This window comes from Peromyscus maniculatus, chromosome 6 (assembly GCF_049852395.1).
Source record: "Peromyscus maniculatus bairdii isolate BWxNUB_F1_BW_parent chromosome 6, HU_Pman_BW_mat_3.1, whole genome shotgun sequence".
In the NCBI taxonomy this organism is placed as follows: domain Eukaryota; kingdom Metazoa; phylum Chordata; class Mammalia; order Rodentia; family Cricetidae; genus Peromyscus; species Peromyscus maniculatus.
Window position 1 is genome coordinate 67465081 of NC_134857.1, and position 23181 is coordinate 67488261.

At 51.2% G+C, this 23181-nt stretch overlaps 1 protein-coding gene across 6 annotated transcripts in view; it reads right to left on the minus strand.

Moving 5' to 3' along the window:
- The window catches only part of Kirrel1 (kirre like nephrin family adhesion molecule 1), a 93393-nt gene that overhangs the window by 7710 nt on the left and 62502 nt on the right, over positions 1 to 23181 (minus strand). For all 6 annotated transcript variants that reach the window (XM_042279237.2, XM_015995329.3, XM_076574351.1 and 3 more), the window contains 5 exons: positions 7829 to 7993; positions 5904 to 6053; positions 2367 to 2524; positions 769 to 919; positions 122 to 227 (listed from right to left, as the gene is read on the minus strand). In XM_042279237.2, coding sequence (XP_042135171.1) covers positions 122 to 227; positions 769 to 919; positions 2367 to 2524; positions 5904 to 6053; positions 7829 to 7993 — 730 coding nt within the window. The remainder of the gene's footprint in view (positions 1 to 121; positions 228 to 768; positions 920 to 2366; positions 2525 to 5903; positions 6054 to 7828; positions 7994 to 23181) is intronic.

Here is a 23181-nt window from a genome sequence, read left to right on the forward strand (position 1 = left end):
CCTACACTGGGGGACGGTGGCCTCCCCAGTAACACCACCACCACCACCACCACCACACCAGTCTCGGGGGCCTATATCCATTTATCACTTGCATAACACTCCCAGCCCCCGACCCTTTCACCTGTAGCCCAAGATCTCAGGGTTGGCTGTGGCCTGGCACGTGAAGATGACTCGCTCACCCTCCTGCACGGTCTGAGGCTCAATGGACAGAGTCACCGTAGGAGGATCTGCAAAGGAGGCAATAGGAAGTCAGGGTCTTTTCTTCTCTCTCCCTCCGTAACAGATGTATTCATACCACTCTGATGTGAAATGAAAATTCAGGTTTACAAAGTATCAGCTATCACCCTCACCCTTTCTACACAGTCTTTTTCCAGGGGCTCTGGCCAAAAAAAAAAAAACGACACTGAAGAAACCAATCAGCCAGTGGAGGTAATGATCCAATATGGCCACTAGGTGCCACTGTGGGTCAGTTTAGCTTACTGTCAGGGATAGGGTAAGAGCATCCGTGACTAGAAGAAATGCCTTGGAACATCTGCCAGGAAAGCACACTCTAGCCATGCTAGATGCTCTAGTGCCATAACTTCTTTAACACTCACAGCTTAGGTAAGCAGATATAATACTGTACTCAGTGCTCCATCTACCAACATTATTGCTCACGGATCAAACAGGAACGGAGGGGAGCGTTTGCTCTCGGATCCTCATTCTGTGCCTCTAAATCTGCCCATGTTCTGTCCCCACTTCACGTACCCTACCCAGTACCCCACTTACGGTGTACATCCAGCTCTATGGATGTCTCCTTCCCATTGGGGATGGCTTCATTCATGCTGCGGCAGGTGAAGACACGACCAATGTCTAGGTCTGTGGGGTGAATGAGCAGTTGGCTGATTGTAGTCTCTCTTTTCCCATCTTTCAGCAGTTCCTGGGGAGAGGGAAAGATGGAGTTTAGACTAAAGCCCGTCCTCTGCTCTCAGAGAAACCAAGGATGGACCTTTATAGTGAGTTCCTTCCCCGCTCCAACTTCTTTATATTTTAAAGAAGTAGGCTATTTTAAAAAGCTCTCTGAGATTTACAGAAAAATCAAACAGGTTTGGCCATAGTTCCACCACAGTGTCCCTTGTTATTATACTTTACAGTAGGTGTGGAAATCTTACTATGACAGACACATCCATATTGATATCTTACTACTAACTGATGTGTGGTGCACATGAGCGTTTGCTCTTTGCAGTATAATTTTCTTCTGTTCAACTGAGCCTTAGTCCTGGGATTCTCTAAGTCCACGGTTAAGTTTTTCCTCTTCTAGAAAGCCTCCCCAGGCCAGCCCAGACCTCTGGGCTCTCTCCCGCTTGAACTGGTACCACTTACAGCTAGGGTGTCTTCCATCTGGCCTTAGGCACCGTGTGTCACAGTGGTGACTCTAAGCGCAGGGCCAGATTCACCAGCTCCAAGACTCGCCGGCTCGGTGACATCCCAAGCCACTTTCTATACTGTCCCCTACCTGAGGAGACCACACGATGAACAAGAAAAAGGCTTCTCATTCAGACAGCCGTGCATGCATCTTTGTGGGACCACAGCAGCACCCAACTGATGCAAAACACGGCGATATTTTGAAGCTGAGAGGGGCAGGCAACCAATGGTATTGACAAATCAGCTCATCTGGCTGCCGAGAGAATTTAAAAGATGTAGCACCCCCTACCGCTCCCCCCCCCCCCGGAGAAAAACAACAGGTCTGGGGTCAAAAAATCACTGGGGCCATCAAGAAGACCTTTGTCCAAGGCCACAGAGGTCACTAAGAGCTAAAGCCGGAACCCAAACTGGCAGGCAGTTTCTCTCCCCACCGGGAAGTGCCTCTCGCCGTACCCAGCACAGGGCAAGGTGCACAAACATGCCGGCGGCCACAGCTGGCGGAACGGGCAGAATGTTCCTCAAGTGCAACATCTGGATCCCACTGCCACCAGCTCGGCCGTGTGGTTCCGGGTAAGTCACTTAATGCCTTCCCTGGCCGTGCCTTCCCCATCGGAGAGCATGCACGACAACCCTGACGTCCACAGCTCCCAGCTGTGCAGAAGGAGGAGGGTAAAGCGGATCAGCAGGGCAGTCCGACTCGGGTCCAGGATGCCAGTTCTGCTGCTTGCTCTCTGCGTGACTTGGGGCCAGGCCCTTCTCTGACCATTGATTTCCCCCTTTGTAAGTTGGAGGTAATGCCTACTTTATGGGACTCTTCTGGGGTTGAAGAGAAATAGCCCGTAAAGCACCTAGCACACAGGAAGTACTTAAGGAAGTGACCCTGGAAGTCCATTCCCTTTAGGAAAGGAAAGGCCACCTGGAGCTGGGTCTAAGAGGGGCCCGGGGAGGGGGCGGGTTCTCACCGTGCTAGCCACAGCCCCCTCCTGCTGTGTTCCGTCCCGGAACCAAATGATGGTGGCGGCAGGCTTGGCATTAAAGGCTCTGCATGTGAGGTTGTGGGGGGTGCCTGCTTGCAGCAGAATCACGGGGCCCCCATCAATCCTTGTGTCCTCTGGAGGAACTGGAGGGAAAAGGAGAAGAGAATCAGCTCAGGATGCAGCCCAGCTGTGCCCCCCGCCATGGGGGTGTCCTTCCATCTGCGTGTGTCCCCCTCGGCAGGGCAATGCCACCCTCGCCCAACTCACAATCGCTACATACAGTGCTTACGAAGAGGCTTCGCCCCGCCCACAAGCGTTCTCAGCTTGCCGGTTACCCTTTCTTACGGTGTGAGTCTGCGTACTCACCACTGTTGCTCAAGGGGGCCTACTTGGGATGGAGGGCTATCTCAGGTCTTGAGTAGAGATCCCACCCTGGGGAAGGAAGGGCGGGCGTCTCCTTCACAGGGACCCCTGCCTGGATCTATCCCCTTCCACCGGCTCCTCTGCCTGGAATGGCCAGATGGGCACCTCTATCCATTACACCTCCGGCAGGCTTTGTTCTCGATAGCAGTTAAGACTATGTGCCTCTGTTCAAACACCCCTAGAGGCCACAACTGCCTGTGGCATGAATTCCAAACCCTCCGGTCTCCTGTTTTAGATTCCGCAAGTCGCGCCTTGCAGACCCTTACCTCCTCACTCAGCTTCTGCTGTTTTCTCCCTGGCATGCCCTCTCTCAGGGCAGCTGTGGAGGAGTTAGCACCCTGGTCAAATGCCGGGTGATGTGGAAAGCTTTATGCGTCCACCTGAGGCAGTATTCAGCTGCGTGTTGTCTGCCCAGTGGTCACTGTCTCTCCCTGCCTCAAACCCCTTGGAAAAAGCAGGTCCCAGCCTCACCGGCATTTAAAAATAGTCTCCACTGCCTAATGCATGGCTAAAACAGGCCTTTGCTATGTGCTTCAGGAACTGAGTTAGCTATACATCTGGTTTTAAGAAATAAGACACCTTTGCTTATACCACAGCCATGGGCTTCTAAATGTTAAGGTGAGTTCTCCAAGGCCAAGGGTTCTACATTCCCTGAGGGCAGGGGTTCCTCTTCTTTTTTAAATAAAGAATTTATTTATTTATTTACTATTTTGAGACAGAAGCTCATGGTGCAGTCGAGGCTGGCAATGAATTCATGATTCTCCATTCTTCACCTCCCAAGTGCAGGGAGAGCCGGGATTGAGAGTGACACTGTATCCATGTCTCCCCATTAACTCTTACTATACCAGCAGGGTCTGTCTGTCTAGCCAGAGTGTGGTGAACAGCAAGTCCTTAGGGGCTATCGGCTGAACCAGCTGTTGATGGGATAAAGAGAAAGATTTTGATAATAATCTAGGTCCACTCGATGCTCAGCAGCCAGAAATGAGCAAGGATTTGGTTTTCTTCTTCCCGAGAAAGACAAGGGAGACTGAGAGGAAACTTCTAGAGGAGCCCCTTGAGGGGAGACCTGGGGAGGTCCCTGGAGCTGGAGCCTGTCCCTGCGTGGGAGAAATGAAGGTCTCTGTGCTGGAGGAGCAGCTGCTGACACAGCTTTCTCTTCAGTGCGTGCACGTGGAGTGGCCGGGCGGAGGGGGGGGGGTGGAATTCAGATCAGAACCCTCCAAACGCTGGCACCTTCCTTCCCCATCCTGCAGTCTTGGCTGAGCCCCTACAGGCGCTGGGTCGGTTTCTCCCTCAAAGACCTAACCGAGCCCCTCAGCGAGCCTGAGTGAGGTCAGCGTGGAGCTGCACACAGAGCACGGTACGCAGGGTGCGTGTAACGTGCAAAAGCGTGCTGCTTTTACTACGACGACAGGGTGCTGGCTTCTGCCCACCCCACTACGCTCTCTCTCAATCCCGGCTCTCCCACCTCTTCCCTGCTCCATATAACTCCGGTAACAGGGGCAGGGTTGTGGTTGTACATAGGAGAAACTGGAGAAGTGGAGAAATGGGGGAGGGCCTCCTGGTCTGCTGGCTCTCTACCGTTGTACCTCCTCATGAGCTCGGCTCCCATATGCCCAGAGATGTTGGGGCCCCTGCTGCAAAGAGAGTGAAGGACCTCCTGACGCTGGTCTGTCTGCCCTCGGCATGTTTCTTTTCCCTTCACTCGGGCAAAGACCATCTGTCACCTCGGTCACCAACCCACATTTCTCTAGGGTTTCTCAAAGTCTTGAAGCCAATTGACAATAATTTCTACCATCTACCCAATGTTTACTCTTGTTCACTAAAGCGCTTTGTGCATAGGACTTCATTTAACCCTTATCACAAAATATTAAATCTCAGGAGGAAGGAAGAAAAGAAAGAAAGAAAGAAAGAAAGGAAGGAAGGAAGGAAGGAAGGAAGGAAGGAAGGAAGGAAGGAAGGAAGGAAGGAAGGAAGAAGAAAGGCTGGTAGCATGATGGTGTATTTCCATGCCAGTGATCAGGGTCACAGCACAAAATGAACAAGGAACAACCTGAACCCAGGGCTTGTGACCCCCAGCAGCCTAGGGCTCTTTCTGTTGCCCTGCCCCCCCCCTCTCCCTCCCCCAAATAAGAGGGAACTGGGGACACAGACCCACTTGTCTCAGTTCCTTTCTCCCTCCTCCCCACGTGAATGACTTCATGTTGGGAGGAGAGCAGGTTGAAAAGTGGAGATCAGAGAAGAGGGACAGAGTCGGTGAGAAGAGAAGAGGGACTCACAGGGACAGAGTCGGTTAGACGGGAAGAGGGACTCACGGGGACAGAGTCGGTTAGGCGGGAAGAGGGACTCATGGGGACAGAGTCGGTTAGACAGGAAGAGGGACTCACAGGGACAGAGTCGGTTAGAAGAGAAGAGGGACTCACGGGGACAGAGTCGGTTAGAAGAGAAGAGGGACTCACGGGGACAGAGTCGGTTAGACGGGAAGAGGGACTCACGGGGACAGAGTCGGTTAGAAGAGAAGAGGGACTCACGGGGACAGAGTCGGTTAGAAGAAAAGAGGGACTCACAGGCAGACAGGTCCAAGCCAGAGAAAGCACTACAGAAGCACTCTGAGTTGGAGGGATCTCAAGACCTGAAGATGGGCCACTACTGACTTCACTTTTGTTCTGTGTGGAGGACAGTCCTCTCATTGTTCAGATGGCCCAAGGCTGACATGGTGACATCTACTCTGTCCCCCTGAGGGCTGCTGCTGGGAGCTCAGCTTTCAAAAGACAAGCCATCATGCCGCTCTAGATGCAAACAGTCTGGCCCCTGGGTCCTGAGTTATCAGTGGTTTTGAACCACCAGATGTGGGTGCCAGGTACTGAACCCAGATCTTCTGCAAAAAATACCAAATGCTCTTAACCACTGAGCCATCTTTCTAGTCCCATTCACTTAGATTTTAAAGAAGTTCATGTAAGGAGTTGAGAGAGAGAACCAGGGAGAGTAGAGACAGCGGGGGGGGGGGGGGGGGGGGGAAGGTGAGGCTAGGAAGAGAGGAAAAGGTTGAGACATTGAAGACGGAACCGGAGAGGGAAGAAACGGTTTGGGAGTCCTTACTGAGCACGGTCAGTTTGGCCCGCCGGGAGCGCAGGGCAGCCTCTGTGGCCTGGCACTCATAGGAAGCGTCGTCAGAGAGCTCGGCATCTGTGATCTCCAAGTTGTATTGCCCGGCATCCGCAGAGCCCACGACCCGGTACCGTGGCCAGGCTGCAGGGACAGAACGGGAAAGACTAGAGTAAGACCCGGTCTTGAGGCCTGGACCACGTCATCCTCCACCCAGGGCTCATCATCTCCTTGGACCCTCCCCAAAGCAGAACCCGCGTCCATTCCCGGCCAGCTTTCCCCATTTGGCTCTCTCCTGGGCATCGTTGGCAGGTGAGACTGTGAAGCACCAGACACAGATTCCATAATGGTGGGACCATAAAGCAGGAGGGGATGGCGAGGAATAAACAGAGAGAGAGATGAGCAGATGAAATCCATAGCTGTTTGCAGGTAAATGTCTCTAATTACGATGGCAAAGGAAGAGGAAGAAAAGAATGGGCAAGCAGCCAGGAGAGTGGAGAGAAGAGAGCATGTGGGCACTGGTAAGCACAGGTTACCTCAGCACTTACTGGGCACCTCTGTGTGGCTCACAAGGCCTGGTCCCCACTCACCATGGAAGGAGAATGAGCAAGGTTTGCTGGTTCCTCAGAGGAGGACCCAAATGAGATTTCTACTTCCTCTCAAAGACATAGGGTGGGCCTCTGTATCCAGTCTGCCTTGCTTACAGGCTCCCACTAACTCCCACCATCCCCTTTCCACTGCTCCCCCCACCCCCCTCAGAGGCTATGGATTTTTCTGACTGCATATCTATTGACCTCAATCTCTCTCATTTTCTCTCCCATCAACAATAGATCCATCAAATTCATCTCTTTCCTTTATAGATTGTGCCATGCAGATTTCCTCAACCTAGACCCACAGCAAATGATCTCACCACCCTCAAAAATAACAAGACCAGAAGCACACGGTCCCTCACCCACTCACATCATCACGGTGCTTCACAGCGAGCAACGTTACCCTCATAAAGCACATCCCGCCACTTGGTGCAAAAACCCAGGGTGCACCTTTTAGATAGGCAGGCGGTGGCTGTTAAATCCGCTTCACAGATCAGCTAACCAAGGCAGAGAGAGCAGCGCAGAGTGGTTTTCCTCAAGTCATTCAGTGGGCAAGTGGCTGAGGTGTAATGAGAGCCAAGAGGTGTTCCCTAGGCTCTCGGTGCTGGCTTCGGGATATAGGAAGTTAGGGTTTTTGTTGCTGGCCGAATCTTTATGTTTTCTTCAGCACTGGCTGTAGAGCCTGTGCTTAACAGATGCGGATGGAATTATTCCACAAGAGAGGGCTTAGGCTGATGTTAAAAAGCGAAAGGTTCTAAGCAGACATGGACTTCAGAGGGGGAAAAGAGAAAAGCCTGACGTACTCAAAAGGCAGACAGGGACGGGAGAACTGCTGTCATTATGTTCTAATTTCAAAAATTAAAAAAAAAAAAAAGAGAGAGAGAAAGGGTAGATGGTAGCTGAGCGTACAACCTAGGGTAGGCAGTAGCTGAGTGTCCCACCGACGTGGGGTGGGGCGGGCTGGGCTTTGCCATCCCAGCACCGGTCTGCAGCACCCCAGGGTGCCTCCCTGACTCTGTCTGTCTAAAGCTCTCAGTGCAGAGGTCTGTTGCTCTTGATCTCCCAGGCTGCATACCACCTTTCTCCAGCTATCCCACCATCTGAGGAACGGGAGAGTTGTGGGGTAAAAGCGACAGACCTCAGAAGTCAAGAGCGGGACAGAGGAAAGGATGGGTAGCGAATCCAGGAGTCCAGGCTGAGAGTGGGGAAATAGGAATAGTCCCCAGATGCTGGGGGGACTGAGCAGCCCACACATGTCCATTCTGTCCTTCCATCCTGTGGATCAAACTCCAGGCCTTGCACGCGATAGCACGCACTCTAACCACTCACCTTTGAGGCCCTGGCCCATGCCCAGAGCCAGCCCGTCCTTGGTCCACTGCACAATCCCAGAGTAGTTCAGGAGCACGCAGGAGAGCACGGCCCGCTGCCCGGCCACCACGGTCTGGTCGGCTGGCTCCTGGCTGAAGCGGGTCTGGGTCCCAGGCACAGCCAAAGCTAGCAGTGGGTAAACAGATGAGTGAGGAGGGCATCCACCAAGGGGCTCCTTGTGCGAGTCTGCTCTTATCCTGCAGGCCAGGGCCATGCCTTCCCCCGCAAGATGCCACGGGCTCCCTTTATTTCAGTCCCCCTTTCAGGGCCCCAGGGACGACAGGTCTCAGGCTCTGGAGGGCTTCGCAATCACAGGAATGGTTTGGCACTACCCAAAGGTTTTCGGATTGGGCCCTGACCCGATTTTGAACACCGAGGCCCAGAGGCCGGCACTGACCCAATGACCACCCACTGAATAACAGTCGAGCTGGGGTTAGACTTCAAGCCCTGGCTATCTGGGTCCAAAGGGTCTTTTTTTTTTTTTTTTTTTTTTTAACAAGGCATCTGATGCCAACCTCTCAGACACTCAGCTTCATGGGTGATGCATTCAAAACGAAGGTGACTGTTCTGCCACAACCCCTTCCTTCCCATGCAGTGTGGACCAACAGATGCTCAGCCTCACCATGTACACCGTCTCTACTGGAGTGCACAGACAATCCCAAGATGATAGTATATCCAAAGCCAAATAGCCCTGGACCCACTTTTGGGCACACTGGCTCTGTGCCATGTGTTTACCCTTGACCCAAGGGCTGGAGCGCAGGGATGTACACACTGACACATCTGCATGCACACAGCCTTCTGCATCATGGGAGCTGAGACAGTGTGGGACTTTGTTCAATTCTCCCTCTAGCTCCAGGAGCTACACATGGCTGCCTGGCTGGTAGCTTGGCCGGGAGCATTTGATTAGAGAACTGCAGAGTAATTGCCTTTAATTGTGGAGCCTAAATGGAGTAGGGAATTGGATTGCAGATTTCTTCTCTCTTCCTCCTACCAACAGGCTTGCCTCATCACTGCCTGGTCCCAGTGGTGGGGCAGGCCTGCATACTGACATAGCACAATGTGACCATTAGCATCCTACACTGGGCCGTAGGGAAGGAGAGGGGCGGAGGAGGGGTCGGCAAAGGGTTAAATCGGAGGCTTCCTAGTCACAGCTCCAATAGGCAATCAAAAGCAGCTCCCTTCCAAGCTAAGGCTCCTGGTTCACTTTTTCCTCCAGCTCACTGAGTTTATAGAGGCCACAACCCCCTAATCCAACTCCTTCCAAACCCAGCTTCCCAGTTCATCCCTCCCCATTTCAAGACCCCCCCCCCTTTATCCAGTGTATAGGCTTCTCCCCACCTCTTACTCTGGGATCAAACACAGGGCACTCTACCGGGAAGCAACACCCCTGCCCTGAGATCCTCCACGGCCCACATCCTTTCTTCTCTCCAGTTCCATTTCCCCTCTTCCTTCCAAGCTTGTTTCCACACTCTCCATTCAGGAAAACCTCCGAGGCTGATTCCGTAGCCCCCTGTGTAAGCACAGCCTGTCCCAGCGCTCAGCCTTGCTGTGGCAGCGCTAGGTACAGGATTTCCTGTCCAAAGCCGTCAGGGATCGTGCCCATGTTTTTGTCATCAAGAGGTGGAAGGCAGTTTGTGGGTGGAAATGTCTGCCCTGTCTGTTCCAGGAGAATGGAACCTCTCTGAGGTGGAACTCTCTCCTCTTTGGGGTCTCCTGGGATCTGGTGGTCAGAATAAAACCCAGGAAGCAGGCTCTGCCCTTGGTTAAAATGTGGCAATGCAGCTCTTTAGATCTGCATTGGAGCCAGGAGGTTAGAAAATGGGTACCTGTTTTTTCTGTAAGTGGCTCCCCAACTCTGCAGACCTGATTCCCCATACTGTCTCTTAAAGAAGAAAAAGATAAGGCTCATCCGCATTTCCAGAGAGAAGGATGGCAGGTGCTGAGATCCTGCAGGAAGGATTGGTCAGGTGAGCAGCCAGTGTTATTAATTCAGGCATTTGCACTCATTAGTATTTAAATTTATTCACATCTTTGCACGTTCTCAAGTGTAGCTGCGTGCAATGAACTGTACTTCTGTTTCCCTTCCTCAAGGCTCCTAGAGCCCAAGTCAAGCACTGGAGCCATGGATGGCCTGTGAGCTTAGATCAGTCTGGATTGATAGCCACAGCTTTTGCACGCGAAGCCTGAGGGCTGGCCTTTTCTTGGCATCTCCAGAGAACAGTGGGCAGCTAGCTGCGTGTTTACTTGCAATGAGATGTTGAAGGACCCTGCAATGGGATGGTGACGGGATGCACCTGAAGTTAGGAGACAAGGGTCTTGCTGGAGTGAGAAGCCGGCCACCCTGGTCTGGCTCTTCCTTACCTGGACCTCCAGTTGCTCACTGTAAGATGACAAGTCTGGAAGAGACTGCCAAAGACCCTCTCTGCTCAAATACTAGAATTGGTTTAGAGGGAGACAAAGGTTTCCATGGTTCCTCTGCAAGTCTTCCTAAGTGGGTGGCCCTGGCCAAGTTACCCTCCAAACTGCATTTTCTTACCTGGGAATGATATGTCTACCTCCTGGACTGCTGTGAAGCCAAGTGTGGTGCGGTGGATGCTAGACCTACCAACATCCTTTGCATGTACCTACTAAGTAACCATGACCATTACTTATCCCTGAGCAGTCAGACAAGGAGAGACACTTTCGGGAACCTAAGAATGAGTGACAGAGGGTAATGTCTGCTTTTCTGTGAATTTTGAAGTAAAATACATTTTTGATTTAGCTCTAGTTGAAGCGATTTTGTCTAAAACCAGAATGGGAAAAATGATGAGCAGAGAATGAGGAAGGAAATGAGGGGCCTCCTGGATTTGAACCCATGGAAAGACCACTTTCTGTACTAAAGAAAGTCAAAAGCAGCATTCCATGTCCCCAAATAACCCTGCAGCCAAGACAGCGTATGAGAGAGACCAGAAGCCATGGGGTGGTCCTTCAGTCAACTCATGATTAGGGAAAACTCAGTCTGATCTAATCAAGCTCTGTTCTCGAAACTCTATGTAAGCTGGTATAGGTCACCCTTTAGGTCCTCACACACTCCTTTGGGATTCAATAGTCACCTCTTTTGGGGTGTCTTCCATGACTTACTTGCGATGCTTCAGAGCCTATCTATTAACTTTTTTGTTTGTTTGTTTGTTTTTCGAGACAGGGTTTCTCCGTGTAGTTTTGGTGCTTGTCCTGGATCTCGCTCTAGTAGAACAGGCTGGCCTTGAACTCACAGAGATCTGCCTGGCTCTGCCTCCCGAGTGCTGGGATTAAAGACGTGCGCCACCACTGCCCAGCTTGACTTCCTTTTTTTTTTTTTTTTTTTTTTTGGCCATAGCAAGGCCCACACTGCCCAGGTCACCTACCTCAGCGCAGCCTGGGGCAACTTCTTGAGTCTGGACTGTGCCACTCACAGCCCTAAGCCACATCACGTGGCACAGGTGCCCGACTGCCAGGCACACAGGGGTGTTCTAAGTGAGTTTGTTAATGGGTGGATCGTTAGGAGCCAACATCCAAACTCCTCCAGGAGAAGGCAGAGCTCTGCCCTCTCCCCACACCCCACCCCATCTAAGGGAGACCGAAACAGGCAAGATGTGGAAGGAATAGTATGTTCTCTTCTGTGAAAGGATCAACACTGAAAAATGGGCCAGGGAATAGAGCTGGGAAGGATAACACTCAGTCTAGAAGGTTCTCATGCAGATGGTGAGGGGCAGTGGAACAGTGGAAGGTAATGAATGCTGTGAGCAGGAAGGGGAGAAGGGCCCTGGTAGTCCCAGTTAAAGACGAGACATAAGGTTTTGGCAAGTCCTGTAGGGTCAAGAAGGTGCCAGTAGCCTAGAACATGTGGCCTAGCAAGTGTCGCATCACAACTCAAGCATGCCTCCGAGGTCCTGGGTCCTGGGTACCTGAGCTACCAGCTAAGCTTAGTGGAGCCTGCTCTGAATTGAGAAGAAAAAAAATCTCAGTCCCATCCTTATGTCTGGGTCTATGCACATGTCCTCATCCATGTCCAGGAACAGAACCAGCAGAGAAAGAACCAGAAAGGGCCTGGCCACAGACAGGTGAGCACAGACTAGCCTCTTGCCGCGGCGTCACATCAACAGCCTCATGCTTCTGATGGTATTTGAAAGTGAATTCCCACTTTGATCCTGCTTCCTCCCAATCTTCAGGCTCCATCACAGAGGAGGCGAGCCAGCCACAGTGAAGACAGATCACCACACACTGCGCTCTGTGCTCCCTGCTAGCCCAGAGAGTGTGGGAGCTGAGAACCCCGACCCCTGCCACCATCCCTCTGTTTAGTTCCTGGATCGCCTTCCTTCCAAGTCACCTGTCACCCTTTAGTGCCACTTGGGGCCACAAAGCTTTCCTAACCTCACACCCAAAATGGTTCCTTCCTCTTTATTCTCCCACAGCGGTGTCTGGGCTTCTGGTTAGAGCACACACCACAACCTGCCTTGGATTAAACAATTGCTCATGTGTGTTTTGTCTCCCCACTCTCCTGGGAGCCCGTGAGAACAGAGGTTTTGATTTACCGTTTCTGTTCATTCAGTCCCAGCAACGCTCCATAATAACAAATACCTCCAATTATAAAATGCTGATTGCGAGCCACTCTGATGTCTTACGGACATTGTTCCCAGCATTCTAATCCGCTACACAGTGGTAGTTATTACCTGCATTTTAAAGAAAGGGGAATTATGGTCTGGCAGGAACGAGATAAAAACAGGCTTCTCGGCTCCGTGGTCGCCACTCTTGGTTTTCTGTCACGTTCTAGGGATATCCAATCTTGTAAATGAACTGGATTCATGCCTCAGCCCGAGAAAGAGCTACTGGTAGCCCTAAGTTCCTGACCTCTCCTTTACAGCTTAGACTTCCATGTCCACGCTGTTTACCTCTTGGATGGACAGCGGTGCTCAGGCCTGGAGTTTGGCCCCACGGCCTGTATGTTGTATTTGCCTTGCCTGCTACTATCAGCGCAGGAGAGGCTTGATGTAAATGCATGGAGGGAAGAGTGAGTGGTACCCAAGGCCAGAGAGAATATCTCTGTCAAGCCCAGGGAGTGTCAGTGACAAACAAAATGCCAGTCTTGTTGGGCGGCGGTGCACGCCTTTAATCCCAGCACTCGGGAGGAAGAGCCAGGCGGATCTCTGTGAGTTCGAGGCCAGCCTGGGCTACCAAGTGAGCTCCAGGAAAGGCGCAAAGCTACACAGAGAAACCCTGTCTCGAAACCCGCCCCCCCAAAAAAATGCCAGTCTTTAAGCCACCAATGGTCGCTAGCGCGCGTGCATGTGTGTGTGTGTGTGTGCGTGTGTGTGTGTGTGTGTGTGTGTGTGTGTGTGTGTGTGTGTGTGTGTGTAAATAGGTCCTGCATCTGAAAGACTTGCTGCTATGCTCAGACACACTGGTACTGTTTCACCAGGCTTGAGGACACCAAAGCTCACGGACACTGGGGTAGTGACTGCTCATAATGAGAAACCACAGCTCAGAGACACCGAGGAGCTTCCCTCAGCCACATAAACATTAAGGCTGGGACACAGAAAGCCCAGGAAGAAACCAAGTTCTCCCCGGGATGCTATCTCCGTAGCCTGGCTGCTGTCTCCTCCTGGGACCCCCTGAGTCAGACACTGATCCCCAGGCCTCTCCACTCCCTCCTGGTGTTATCTCTGCATCCCCTCATCTACTACATTCTCGCCCACTCCTCACGACCCAGGTCTGTCCTTCAGCCCCTTTCTCCATTATCACCACAGCACTGGGGGCCAGGGCCAGGCCAGGCTTTGTTCATGAACACATTTCCAATCTCCTTTTTCTGCTGAGCCTAGCAAGGACAGAGAGGTCAAATCTTTTTTTGTTGTTGCTTTTTTTTTTTCCCCTGGCACTGGGCATTGAACCCAAGTACTCATGCATGCTAGGCAAAGCTCTACCAGAGAACTACACCCCTAGCCCTCAAACCCTATTTCTGATGGAGAATTAGGAATTGGCCCCTAAATCTACGATATGATGGGCATGTTTATAACTCCTCACAGCCATAAACTTCATATGGTCACACACGGGCAGAAACAAGCAAGCACATGTGTTCCCTTGGCTGCCCACGTGAACACCCCTTCTGCGTCCTTGCATGTGAGTACACATCTGTCTGTGCCCGTGGGCACCAGTCTGTTCCCTGTTCTGGAGCACGTACCCGGGTGGTCATGTTCCCAGAGCCTGGCCTGACGGGACCAACCGGAACCAGAGAGAGTGGGGCCCAGCACTGAGGAAGCCAGGGAGCTAAGCAGCAGGAGAGAGGGACGGTGGGGGGCTGAGCCCCGTCTCCCTGGATTTATCAAAGAGCAGTAATGAACCCCCTGGGCTGAAGCAGTTCCTGAGCTCACCACTCCAGACCACGCTGCTGCTCAAAGGACAGCCTTTGATTCACACTGACAGCTTTCAGATGGAACTAAATCTCTCCACTCCGCTATCCCTCCCTCTCCTGTCTTCCCTCTCCTCATCCTGACAGGACTTCCTTCCCCACCCCAGCCGTTCACTCACAACCATCACAGAGGCTTTCACAGTGGATTCCCTGAGAAAAGAGGATTTCAAGTCTTTGGGATGGGCCAGCAGAGAAGGAAGGCGGAAAGAAAGAAAGATGTGTACTTCTGATGGAGGAGGAAGAGGAGGAGGAGGAGGAGGAGGAGGAGGAGGAAGGTCATAGACAAGGCTAAGGCTGGTCAGAGTGAGGACAGATAATGGAAAAGAGCAGAAGGCCGGGTCAGACACGCCGAGGCAGACCCTCAGACTGGAAGTGCCAGGAAAGACGCTCTGTGTCAACTCAGCTGAGCGGGCAGGAAGAATCTAGGCCTGCTGTTTCTGCTCTATGTTGAGCCCTGCCTGGAGTCCTAAAATGTTCAGATGCATGTGAGTGCCCTGTAGCACCATAGCCTCCTCCTCCTCCTCTGACAGATGAAGGCTTCACTTTGTGAGATGGAAAACTTATAGACTCGCTTGGAGGAATGATCTAATCAGGTGCTGTGGGTAGACAGTGAAGAGCACAAATAGACCACAGCCCTAGACTCCTGTCCAAATACTCAGAATTATTGCAACATCTACCATCCTGCCCACAGAGTCCCCCAGCGTCACCTCCCTCTTTGAGTGGAAAAACTCAGGTGGTAGGGACCTCAAATGTCCTCTTCACCACCTTCCTCCTTCCAGGCCCTTCTCCTCCACACAACCCCAATGTCCATTTCCAAAGCTGGGCATAGAGAGAACAGCCAAAGGGCACTTTTTCCAGGCACCAGATGGGATTTTGTAAATGGCCACAGCCTGGCCTGTTTCCACGCATTGGAGCAGACTACACAGGCCGTCTGGTATTTGCTGTGACAGGAAAGGAGGTTTATGGGTCTGGACAAGTGGATCAGTCTCCCAAAGAGATAGGAAGAGAGCCGTGAAATACAAGGGGAAGGACGGGGGTCGGGGGGTGGGGGCGTGGTGGGGATGAGAGACAGACTTCACACAGCTCTACCAGGGAGAGGTAGAAAAATCCATGGACCAGAAGTCAAAGAGGTGTGGGTGGACCTGGTCTCGGCTTTGCCACCGCTTTGGGTAATTCTGGGGAAGACACACCACTCCTCTGGGCAGTGGCTTCTTTAGGTGTAACCGGAAGGGGCGGAGTAATGTGGCCACAGGAGCCTCCTGACTCAGGTCCAAGAGTCCATTATCCCTGCCTCTTATGTGTCTACACTTTGGCCAAGCCTTGAGGATATCCACCCAATTGCCTTCAGACTAAAGGGAGCCTGTGCGCCTGGGCCTGTCCTCCTGTTTCCTGCACAGTAGAGTGTGGGGACAGCTGAGGGTTTGTGGCAACAGGACAGTGGCGGAGAGGACCCAAATGTGGTACCCAGCCTAGGAGGCAGAGGCCACTCTTCGTTTTCCTCTGGAAGGAAGTCCCATTTGAGTCCTTACGTTCCCTCCCACAGACTCACAGTCAAGCCTGGACTCTGAGGTCCTCCGCTAGTCTGGGCCAACTCACAGGGACACTGCTCTTCAAATGAAAAGGGCTGGCAGGTGTGGCTAGCAGCGGTCCGGCCTGTCCCATTGTGGCCTCTAGCCCCGAGGTACCTGGGCCAGACCTGATCTGACAGCTTTATGCAAATACGGCCTGGCAGGGGCCCCTGACAACATTTTATAGATTTTATAGAATGTTGTTGTCGAATGGCCTGGAGAGCCAGGTGGGGTTGGCTGTAGCGGGTACGACAGGCAGAAGCAGAAAGGGGATGGCAGGGCTCAGTGTCTGGTTCTGCCGAAAACAAAAACACAAACCCCTGAATTTCCATTTGGCTCCAGTGGGCAAGGGAAGTGGGGAGGGAGAAGAGGGGGGACAAGAACAGAGAGACAGAGAAAACAAGAGACAGAGAAGGTGGGCAGGGAAGGTGGGCAGGAGACCTCTGCAATGAACTAGAAACGATTCAAACTAAGGCTGTCAATTCGTTGGTAGAGCGCTCCAATGGAATCCCTGAAAGGCCAGGGCGCCATCCCCAGCGCCACAGAAAATCGGGCATGGTGGTACATGTCTATACTCTTAGAATTTGGAAGATGGAGGAAAGGCAAGCAGGATCTTAAGGCCAGCATCAGCTACATGATAAGTTCGAGGCCAGCCTGGACTGTATGAGACTATCTCAGAAAAAAAAAAATAGCATCAGGGAAGGAAGGAAGAAGGAAGGATGGGTTGAAGTGATACTATGTTACAAAAGAGGAAAAAACCCAACAACATAAGGACACAAAGGGCGGGAGAGAAAAATAAATCAGAAATAGAACCCTGAACATGCATAGCCCCTGAGGTGGAGCCAAAAATAAAAAGCCTAGGTCCCCGAGGCCGTCTGCTAGAAAAAAAAAGAAAAGGGAAAAAGAGGCGCAGTGGCCTGGAGCCTCGGACTGGAAAGGGCACTGGTGGTAAAATCCAACCCGAATTCCTTTCTTTTGAAGAAATAAACAGAGAGTCGGGGTGGGAACCGCGGGGCACAGGGAAAAACCTCCAAATCCCCGGTGGTTTCAGAGCTAGCCTCCCAGTTACAGAGTCCCCTTTACAGGGTTGGGTGCTCCACAGTGGGCCTGTGCTAACAGAGCTGGCTGGAAGCACCCAGGCCCTAAAGGAAGAACGGACAGATTGAACAAAGCACTGAAGGCTGTCGGGGAGGAGAAAGGCCAATGGAGACGGTGGCGGAGAAGCCGGAGGCGGGAACTGGAGAATTCCAGAGATGGGAGCCAAACTGAAGACAGGCATGTGGGCAGATCACCGGCCCTGTCTTCATCTGAAGGTTTTGATGTTTGAGGTTAAAGGAAGAAAGGACATCTCTGAGAACTGGAGCGACTCTTGAGAGGATTGTACAAGGAGAGGAAAGGAGGAAGAGACTGGCCATATCTGAGGCACTTCAGAAGGACCCTCTATCAAGGTCCAAACCTGGTACCCTCCTACAAGGTACTCGGGAGGTCTAAGCTTCGCTCTCATACCGTTTATACCTCATTTCTTACTGCCTGCCCCTGCGTCTGCACACACATACTTTCCTGGTTGTAATCCTATGGTCCCTCTTCCATGGGAGCTATTTTCTCAGGCACATGGGTCCCCAACGTGATAGTTCTGCCCTGAAAGCCATCCTCCGCCTGTTTGAACATTCTGAGTTGTTGCTGTAATGAACTTTTAGCAGAGTCAGAATGATACCTGAGTCCCCCTCACAGGCTTAAAGCCTAGGAAGAAATGTAGGCTAGGTCCCTCCACAAAGGTTTTCTGGAACATTCTCCAGAATAAAAAGTCTCAATTCAGAGACCCAGAGAGGTCTAGACAACAGTAAGAAGCTTTTCTTCACGTAGGCACTGAAAAAGCCAGAAGGAAATCTAGGTCTTGGGACACTGGGCTAACATTCCTGAGGGTACATCTCTGCTTTTGAGTTTATGAGGTTTATTACATTCCCAGTCCCAGCAGATCCAGGGTAAATATTAATCTCCTAGAATCGTCAACCCATCATTACAGATGCCCTTTGCTGCAGGTGCCTCTAGCCCTTTTAGAGAGATCACCTGAGTCTATGAGCAGGATCAACCTATCTAGGAAGGCATGAGTCTTAACTCCATGATCATTCAGTTCTTCATCGCAATGGCTAAAAAAGCTGGAGGAGAGAGATACTGTGCATACACAACCTGGGTGCGCCCCGAGATTCCAGGACTGTACTCCATAAGATACAGGAACACATTAATGACTGTGGATCCTGGGGAGCAGAGTGTTCTAGTTACATAAGAACTTCCTGAATTCCCTTTTCTCGCTTTGGAGACAAGGTCTCGCTCAGCTTCCTGGGCAAGCTTTGAACTTTCAACCCTCCTGCCTCCGTACCCAAGAAGCTGGGGTTACGGACCTGTGCTACCACTATTCCCCAGGCAAACTTTCTAGAAGTACAAAGCCATGTGCTCCTATAACTAGAGGCGTCACTATGAAGCAGGATGGCATCTCTCAGTAGTGTTCTAGAGAACTCTGGGTATAGGTATACTTATGATTTCTGTTTTCTTTTTTCTTTAGGTAAACACCTATCAAATAATCAATCCATGATCGTTCAGTCAAGGTAGATTTGAAAAGTTAAGGAAAGAAACACTGAATCAGGACTGTTAAAGGGGAAAGAATAGGTCAACAACTATAAGTCAACAAAGGTCTAAGAGAAGTCGAGAGAAAGTGAAGGGTAGACCTTGAGTCCACAGCAATTAACCTAACTAGGAGCATTCAGCGTAATAGTGGTGGGCTTTGGACATGATCAAGCCTCACCTTGACTTAGACCTATGCTCGTTCTATATTTTATTCTGGGTCTGTGTTCAGATGATGAGATAGAAAACCCCTTGGACTAACAGATGTAATCTTATTCATCTTCCGAAATGACTAGCCTTGTATATCATGGGTTCTCAATAAATACTTATTCAGTTATCTTCATTAATGATTGTATCAATTAAATATACTTTATGTAACAAATATTTATTGAATGCCTACTACCTACCAGACACTGTTCTGGACTCAGGATGCAAAGACAGACTTGGTAGACTTGCCCTTACCCACTAATATTCCACTAGACACACACACACACACACACACACACACACACACACACACACACACACACAGTGTCTTCACCAAAAGGGAAAACTTGGAACCTTCTGCCTACAGACACTATAAGGTAAAGCAGAATGGAGGAAAGTATCTGAGGCTGTAGGAAGAATCCTCAAAGAACTGTTGGGTATCTCCGCTGGACTTGGAGGAATGTGCAGGAGTTATAGTGGACAGCAGAGAGGGAAAGGAGAATAAAATGTTCTCAGAAGACGGAAGGCCTGGGTAGCAGGGCAGTCGGGAAAACACATCCATTCAGGACCCTAGAAGTAGCTTAGCCTGACTACTGTGTGCTGGAAGCCAAGCATCAGAATGGGCACGCTGTAGAAATGGGAAGCTGTCCTCGCTATCACATTCTATCAGGGGAGCTGGAGGAGGTGATAACCAGTTAATGGCTGAAGAGTTCCATCAGTGTCATGCCAGACAATACCAGCTACCCAATGGTGAAGAGATAAGACCATGGGAGTGGTTTAGGAGAGTCGGGGTATGGTTGCCCCCAACTCTAAGCATGGGCGTGTGGATCTTAGAACGTTAGCAGGGGCTTCCTGCATGAATGTCGTTAATGGGTATCTACTGAATGGATAAATAAACCTCATTTTGTTACATGTTTGACCTGTTCCTCCTTTGGAACTACTACTAGCTACTAGCTATGGCCACAGACCCTTTCCATAGATAACACACACACACACACACACACACACACACACACACACACACACACACACACACGAGCTGATAAGTCTTCATCGAAAGGGAAACCATGGAACCTTCTGCCTAAAACCAAGGCATAGTAGGCTTTTCCAATGAATCTCCGTTAAAAAGATTTCCCACCAAGACACTTCCAGAAGCCCCAAGCTGAGGTTATCTGGATCAGTCTTGTGCAGAGTAAAAGCAGTGCCAACTGGCTGTGGAACTGAGCCATCTAACTATCCACTCCACACGTCTAGGAGGCATGGGGCGTTAATTTGCTGTAGGGAGCTGGGGGAGCCTGGAGTGGGGGCTCTAACACCCACCTTTGTAGAGCACGGCCCCAGCAGCCTGCACAGAGGGAAGAAGGCTCAGAGACAGGCTGATGACTCCAAGGCAGGGAGCCACGTGGGGAGGAACTTGGGGTATTTGTTCCCCGATCTTTCTTCCTTTGCTTGCTTCAGTTTGCTTGTTAAATGGGACACACATGTCCCAAGGGCAAAGGTGAAAGAAGAAGGCTAAAATAATTTACCTCACCACATGATGGGGACGGGGTGACAACCGATTGTGGGTACATGGCAAGGGTTCATGGAGGCACCAATCCGAGACTGCTTGGATTCTAAACTTGGAGTTCCAAAGAGCTTCTACTTCATAAAAGGTTTCAGATGGGGGCCTGATGGAGCCCATGGCAGAGAAGATGTAGACACAGTACAGGAACACCCTCCAGGGTGCAGCCTGCTTGCTTTACAGCTGTTCTCTGCATCTCTGATACTTTCATATATATATAATTTTTTTTGATCACCCTCTGTTGTCCCAAGAAGGGGAGGTCTCTTTTTCCTCTATTTCCACAGTCTCTGGTCCCTGAAATAACTTAGTGATTTTTGATTTAGCTGCCCAATCCTCCACATTGAGAGGCTTCTTTCATTGCTCATGACAGCAATCTCACGACAAATTTAGCACCACGTTTCCTGGATAAGCCAATATTCCCCTTGAATTATCTCTCTTGGGGGGAGGAGGTGCAGTGCATTCCAACAAACAGCCTGTGTGTTTTCCTGGACACCAGAGTCCATCAGGCTCAGATGGATGGGTAGATGGATTAATACACGGGAGGGGACATTCTCCCCGGATCACAGGATGGTTCTGAGAGCGCCCGAAGAAGGATTAAGGAGGGGCTGGGTGGAGAGAGACCTCTAACCCAGGCTCTCAGTGGGTGGCCTGCAGAGTTTTGTAAAATGGAAGGTAGAAGCAGTTTGATCTTTGCTCCGAGAGTTCTGGAACACTTCCTCCCTCCTGAAGTATTGGTACTTCATCTACCCAATCCCCCCACTGAACTTAGAAGTCCTGTTACTTCCCTGGGAATGAAAGAAGAGCGACTTCTCTGCTTTGAGCCCTCATTCCGGCATCCCTCCTCACCTGGATCCCTTGGAAGTGATGGCTCTGTGCAGAACTACCTGCTCCTGGTTGGATGCACGTGATTCCTCAAGGGGTCTGCCTTACATGGGATTTCCACAGATTCAGAGGCGGTGAGAAGGGGTGAGGTGGGGTGTGCTCTGAGTAAACGGACTGGAGAGGACAGGCAGAGTGAAACACCAGGGCAGAGGCGGGGGACATCTTCTAAGACGGCAGCAGTGGAAGAAGGGGGGAAGTCAAGAGGGAGGCTGCAGAGACCAGATCCCCTGAGGATGGTAAAAACACACACCAAGACAGAAGGACCCCATGGCTGAGTAAAGACGACGTAGACTCGTGAGAGTCTGGGACTACAAGGGGCAGCGGTGGGGAGGGAGGCAGGGAGTGTGTGTGTGGGGGCAAATAGGTCACCCTAGAGACTCTAAGCAGATTAAAAATAAGAGGAAAGAGTCAAGAGAGACTCAGCCACAACCCCAGGAATGTAGACACCCTGCTGGGGGAAGCAGAGGAGGAGGAGAGGAGAAGGGAAGGGGCTGAGAGCTAGAAGAGGTAACAGATGGTCACAGTCATTAAAAGGATTTCAGTAAGTCCTGCAAGCCTTAGGCAGCAAAGACAAGCTTGAGTAAGCACCAGGAGAAAAGAATTAAGCAGAGCTTCGGAAGAAGGAACTTACACAGAAACCTCTTCAGCGCCGCCACAATGGCTCCATATTCCTGCTTCAGTCTTTACCCCTAAGCCAACCTCAACCCCAACGCCAATGCATCTTAAACTGATCGTCACACCAAACCTTAAGTAGAATATGTTTGTCTTGAAGGCAACACATCTCAGGCGGCCTTAGAGCCAAGAACAGCTTGAGTGATCCGAAGACATTTATCGAGTCACTAGGATCCCAGGCCATAACAAGTAACCTCAGTATGGAGCCTGACCCCAGATTCCAGCTCTTCCTTATTCATCTCTACCCTGAGCCCAAAGGCCACCACACCTATCTCTAATTTTACTTCAACTACTTCCGCCCCATATTTTTCTGCCCCCACATACCTGGATGGAGACTCTAAACCAGAGGCCATTAAAGGCAGAGGTAAACAGAAGGTGTCCACTTCACCCCGAGGCCACATCACACTAGAAATGCAGACCTCTAGACTCTCAGGCTAACATGGTCATTACCGTTCCAGTGGTTTGTCCTAAAAGCTGGGAGTACAGAGGGGTCTGGGGGTGGGGTGGGGGTGGGGTGGGGGGGGTCTGTCACAAGGATGTGAGGCTCAGGACAAAGGAATCTGATGTGGAACAGGGAGCAGAGAGAATGACGGAGACAACCAGAGGCATGTCTGGACAGACAGAGGCTGTCAGCTCCCGTCGACTTGGCAGAACCTGACGTCTTCCGCCTCTAGCTCCTTCTTTCCAGCACGGTGCGGTGCAGGCTGCCAGCGGGAGGGCTGTGGTGGGTGGGGAGGGTGCATACAGAGTACTGGGCTGCTCTGGAGCCTGCTCCTACCTGATCCTGCCTGACTCTGGAGCAGACGTCTCCCTCTGAGCCCCGCTCCTCCCTGTGATCTCTCCGGTGAGCAAAGCTCTCCACATCGCTCAGGAGCTGTTACTGTGGCGCCCAGAAATGACTGTTCTTGTCACCGCCAAATCAGATGGCCAAGATGTCATGGAGAAGGATGATGGAGTTAGTTGTAGTTCTTTTTCCGGGGGGAGGCGGGGGCGGGGGGCGGTGTGAGACACCATTTCCCAGATGTCATCGGGAACACACATTTCTAAGAGATGTCACCCTAACCAAGATCTCAGGGAGACTGGAAAAATCACTCCAGCTTCCAATTGTTTCTTTTTCTTTTCTTTCTATTTTACATGTATGGGCGTTCTGCTTGCATGTACGTCTGTGAATCATGTGCATACAGTGCCCAAGGAGGCCAGAAGATGCCAGGTTCCCTGAGACTGGAGTTAAGGACAGTTTGGATAGTTAAGGTTGATAGAAATTCCAGCCACGCCCCCATGATTAGCATGCCCCAGAGGGACACTTAGTCATTTCCGGGTCATACGTCCTACGTAACCCATGCGCTGCGAGGTCACGTAAATCATGTGCTGCATGAGCACGTGA